Genomic DNA, 5,400 nt, shown 5'->3' with positions numbered 1-5,400 from the left:
TGTACATGATTACATCTTAAATAATCCCACATGTAGGGAGTAAACAAAACATTGTTTAACCCTTGCCCTGCTAAATTTCTAAAGTGGACTGGTCCATTATTCAGTTTGGGCAGTACCACTTTTTATTCAAAGGGGTATTCACTGAAAATTAACCGACTGAATAGCGAACAGTGCAGACCATGATCAGCCTGCACGGATGTGCATGCTGGTCTTGGTCTGCACTGTTCGCAAAGGCAGACTCACTTTCCGCCAGCAGGCTAAAGGTTAATAACGGTTTATTTACAGTATCATTCTATATAACTGCATATTTCCTATACAGAAATAAATGAATGTACCAGTTCCCCATGTGTGAACGGAGGCACTTGTCATGATATTATAAATGGATACACATGCACGTGCGCTTCAGGATATACTGGGAACGATTGTGAAACTGGTAAGATATATTTCAAACACTTATAATCTTAATAAATTTATATATTTCATCCTAATGGTGACCTTTTTAGTGGAACTATTCTCGAAACAAGTGACTTAAGTAAATGCAATGAGATATAATGCAAACCAATATGCATATATGTACATAATTTAAAGACAACTGGATTTATGATATTCTTTCAATAGTCTTTCAAACTTTTAGAAAACTTCTGTTTTCTTTAGAAGAATAACAACATCGTAACAACTAACAATGCTAAATTTCGTACCGTCAAACCTGAGAGAATGACCCCTCTGTTGACAGAGACCGCATTGCTCAAACGACCACTAGTTTATTTTTTGACTGAAACATTTTAGTGTGAACACTTTCTTTTGCTCTCCCGTAGCTGGTCTTTACAGAAATATTTGACAATAATCATATTTTGGTTATTACAGAATTACAGTGTGCTCAGGGCTGGTCAAAGTATCAGTCATCTTGTTATAGGCTTGAAGCGACAAAGGAAAATTATTCCAATGCAACGGTAATGCTTTCACAATACCAAATATAAGGTTATTACCGTTAATTTGAACATACCATCTAATGGTTATATGTTGTACACTTTTCAGTTTTGTTTCATACTAAAATAGAGTGACAATTGATATTTGATTTTAATATTTGTTTATAAAATTTTGTTTTCTGTGTATGTCTCCATGAAAACGTATTCGTTTCACTGAATGCTGTCGCCTGCTTCAGAATATGGATTCTGTTATAAAAGCTGTACAAGATCAAGTGTTTGTAAGATTATGGGGGAAGCTTACTGGAAAGTTCACCATAGAACTCTTAACTTATGTGTCTGGCGGGAAACTTCATTCAGTCATGCGCATTTTCTTTTCTTTTTAATTTCCGGAAGCACATGTTGTTTTAACATTTTGTCCACCCCGATTCTGCCACTCAGACAACTGAACGGACTAAGGAAGGCTTACATTAACCCTTATCATGCTGGACACGATTGAATCTGCCTTTGCGACCAGTATAGATCATGATCATCCTGCACATCCATGCAGTCTGATCAAGATCTGCACTGTTCGCCATTCAGTCGGTATCTTTTTTGGTAAGCTCCTCTTTTAACAGTTAATGGCACTGACCAAATTGAAAGATGGAAAAGTTCTTTAAAGAAATTTAGCAGAGTTAGGGTAAAGGTTATTACTCGTAATGGAAATCGCTGATTTCTTCACAAGTTGAATTTCGAAATTCTTCGGACCATAATTAATGCAGCTCATACGAGAAACTGGCTTCCGTTCATACCGGATATCTTAACTCACGTAAAGAATATACGTAATTAAACGGAAATTTCCGATTGTCGTTATTGTCTACTACATTAAGTATTTGAACGTAACTCAGTTCCGTAGATACCGACGTTAAGTGTCGGAATTTTCGGGTGATAGGGTTTTGTAAGTTTAAAAATTGAGCATTTCTTGAAATGGTAAATTAAATTTTTTAATATAATTGTTTCAAAATATGACCTCTTATCTACATAAAGTTTTATTATGCAAACATACGTCTTTCACTTTTCACAAGAGAAGGTTGGAGTTTTACCGTGAATAAAACGTACTTATCGGAAGGTTCCCTATTTCGTTCAGTATTTTGGTTGAAATTACACTAATCATACGCCTAGACATTGTCATGAACTATACATGTATCTATAAATTTTAAGGGTATCTGTGTAAATCTTGGTGGTCATCTTGCTGACGTCACATCTCAGGATGAAATGGACTTTTTAGAAGATCTTTACAGGCAGTCACATTCCACATCAGGTAAGTGAACGTCTTTTCTTTTCAAGCTAGTTGTCAAGCGCCTTCTTTCAGTTAACCTAACCAGATTTCCCGGATTCTGTACCAGTAATTACCTGTTCTCCGCAATTTACTGCCAACTGGGACATGAATCAGAGTACGGATCGTTTTCCCTGGCAAAGCGAAACGCATTACTTTCCTAATAGGCATAATTCAAAGTAAAGGGAATGACATCAGTGTGACCAAACAGCGCTAACATTCATGGGCATTTCCAACAAGTCGCCGAGGTTCTGCCGAGAGGTGGATGAACTTTTCGTAATCGAGCTGCAACTAATTAAACTTGTTTTATAAACATTACTTTATGGAACAGACATTATCCATTTGCATTTTACAGTCTATGTATGTATGTATGTGAATTGTAAATTCCTCTGCCCATTTTCGCTTCATTTAAGCACGATTGCTTACAAATCACAATAGAAACATTAATCCTTACCTTACATTTCGACTTCTGTGTAATATAAAACATAGGTAATGTACAAAACATGTAATGATATTGATACAGCCGAGCACGAGTCTTGAATTGAAACCAAATGCCCGCAGTGTCTACTTTAAACTGGTCCATTTCCGGCACGCAATTGAAAATACAGTGAAAGTTCTCCCACAACAAATAGCATGCTTTAGTCTTGTTATAACATTTGCAGAATCCCTCGGGAACGTTGGTACCCTTGCCCTACTGGGCTCGGGCACCAACCAATCCCAAAAAAACTCCGCGGATGTTAGAACACAAAAATCACGCGTAATTCTTACATTTTAACAATACATCTGATAAAACTGTAGTTATTGTCTTGTCAGCTTTGCATTATGGCGTGTTCTGACAAAACTGCACTCGATATATTTCTTTTCTTGCGCATAATATTATAATATAATATAACAATTATACTAGTACTGCTTAAAATGGCCATACATGTAATTGTGTTGTATTACATTTTCAAGATTTCAGTGGTCATATTTTTAATGGAGTCTTTTACATGTTTTTCTTTTTTCACTTATTGTTAAATAGCATTTGAAAGGCGTGCTATTGTTCTATAAAATGCCTGCTTCCATGTATAAACTGAGTAAAATAGTAGACCTAAGAGCAAATACGTGAAAAAATTCAAATAACCATTAGATTTCGTTAGCCTCGTATGTTTTCATATGCCTTTCTGGTTCTCAAGTAAAGTTTATTGTCGGATATCCATGGTTGTCTACGGCACCTGAGTGTGTCTGACAAATAAATAGCAAATATATATCACGTATACAGAAAAAAAATAGGATAAATTACGAAACTGAGATTTTTTCTTCAAAATATTTAATCGGATGTCTTTTTTAATTGATGTACAACAACTGTTTTTTTCAGAGGTTGATGGCGTCTGGGTTTCTACTACCGACATAAAAGTAGAGAATGAGTGGGTGTTGTCTGATGGTTCGGCGGCGTCTTATCTCAACTGGCACACCGGGCAACCAGACAAGGAATTTGACTACGACGACTGTGTCCAGGTGTGGCCGAATTTAGGTTTCCAGTGGAATGATGTGTACTGCATTTACAGTTACTGGTTTTATTGCGAATATGAGCTGTAATTCTCCTTATATCTGGAACTGTCAAACTGTAACCCTGTGTGTGCCTAGAACTATCGAGCTGTTACCATACATGTTTATATCTAGAACTATCGAGCTGTTACCATACATGTTTATATCTAGAACTATCGAGCTGCTACCATACATGTTTATATCTAGAACTATCGAGCTGTTACCATACATGTTTATAACTGTGACTTAATTTTCTAGAACTACACAGATATATAAGTGTTATTTTTTCCTAGTAAAGTTAACTGTATATCAAAGTTTCTTTATCTAAATTAGCAAGTATGTACATGTATTTTTAATCCAGTGATATCTGTATGAGCCATAACGTAGCGAAACATATATGAGTGGGCACAAAAACAAAATCAAAATTAAGATAACACATATTAATGTGGGACTTTCTTTTTACCTTTAAATGTGAACAATCTATCTTTACTATTTCAAAAAATATCTTCAGTCACCGGACGCGTTTATATAAATTATGTGACGTCAACAAACGTCATGAAAGCAGTGTGACATCGTCATGCATGGCATGTACATTTCGTGACATTGATGCGACAAATTACTTGTTTCATGTTTGAATTTTTAGAAACTGTTTACAGAAAAAAAAATGACGTAACCGTAAATTGTTAGTTTCGTCTCGAACATTTTAGTTCTTACCCTTTGGCTTCTCATGATGCATGGAATGTTTTGAAAAACAATACAAATAACATTTATTTGTAAAATATCGTAGAATTTGTTTGTCTTAGATAACTTAGCAATACGCTTGTTTCTAGTTTCTGCAAAACAACGATTTTCCAGTATTTTAAACTATTCATAATGCAAAAAAATATATTATGTTACGCATGCAGGTTTTCTCACGGAATGGATCATGTAGTTGTTATTCTTTACATTTTTTGATGAAAAAATAGTCTTAATGAAATCATATGTAGTTGTAGAGATGATGCTTGTTTTTTCGTGTTATAACATCTGCAGAATCCCGCAGGATTCGTTGATGTGCGAGTCCGTTAGGGCGAGGGTACCAACGTTTCCCGAAGGATTCAGAAGATGTATTCTTGCATAAAACCTTTGTTTTTTGCCGATTTCGACCATGCCAAACAGGGAAATAAAACGTGTACAAACAAGGAGATTCTCGTGAGCACGCGCTGTTGGTGAACGTTTTGAATATGCTGTTGCGGGTCCAACGTAAGCAAATTATGGATCCCGAATCAATTTTGGCCGAAGTCGAAAGGTCCTAGACTTATGAAATCTTTTCATCTGCATTTTTATTAAAAATATCATTTTTCAACCTAACTTTACTTTAACTTGTAGTAAGTGCTACCTCTCTTGATACGCGACTGCATTGACGTTCCGTATTATTGTATTATTACGCGTATTTGACTCAAAGTAAGTTTACACGCCGCGATTTAATCCCTGAAATTGATATGCAAACAATATTTACAAAAATACAATTTCGTTTTTCAAATTAATTTGAGTCGAGAATGTTGACATGCTAACTTTAAATCTTACACTAAAACTTAAAAAAAAAATGTTTGTGTCTACTTTACACATCTATGCAGTCTAGGCCTACTGATGTAGTGA

General features: G+C 35.4%; 1 protein-coding gene across 1 annotated transcript; it reads left to right on the top strand.

Moving 5' to 3' along the window:
* The first annotated feature begins 321 nt into the window (after positions 1-321).
* On the top strand, positions 322-4,562 carry LOC123534917 (perlucin-like protein). Its single transcript, XM_045317395.2, has 4 exons — positions 322-433; positions 865-950; positions 2,124-2,223; positions 3,596-4,562. The coding sequence occupies exons 3-4, from the start codon at positions 2,178-2,180 to the stop codon at positions 3,814-3,816; spliced, it is 267 nt and encodes an 88-aa protein (XP_045173330.2). The 5' UTR covers positions 322-433; positions 865-950; positions 2,124-2,177; the 3' UTR covers positions 3,817-4,562.
* The last annotated feature ends 838 nt before the right edge of the window (positions 4,563-5,400 follow it).

Source organism: Mercenaria mercenaria, chromosome 12, assembly GCF_021730395.1.
Source record: "Mercenaria mercenaria strain notata chromosome 12, MADL_Memer_1, whole genome shotgun sequence".
In the NCBI taxonomy this organism is placed as follows: domain Eukaryota; kingdom Metazoa; phylum Mollusca; class Bivalvia; order Venerida; family Veneridae; genus Mercenaria; species Mercenaria mercenaria.
The sequence above is the reverse complement of the archived record's forward strand: the minus strand, read 5'-3'. Positions and strand labels throughout refer to the sequence as shown.

Bases quoted from the DNA above. Each gene is read 5' to 3' on its own strand.
- LOC123534917 (XM_045317395.2), top strand. From the start codon at position 2,178: ATGGACTTTTTAGAAGATCTTTACAGGCAGTCACATTCCACATCAG. The intron at 2,224-3,595 runs GTAAGTGAACGT...TGTTTTTTTCAG, and splicing joins GCAGTCACATTCCACATCAG to AGGTTGATGGCGTCTGGGTT.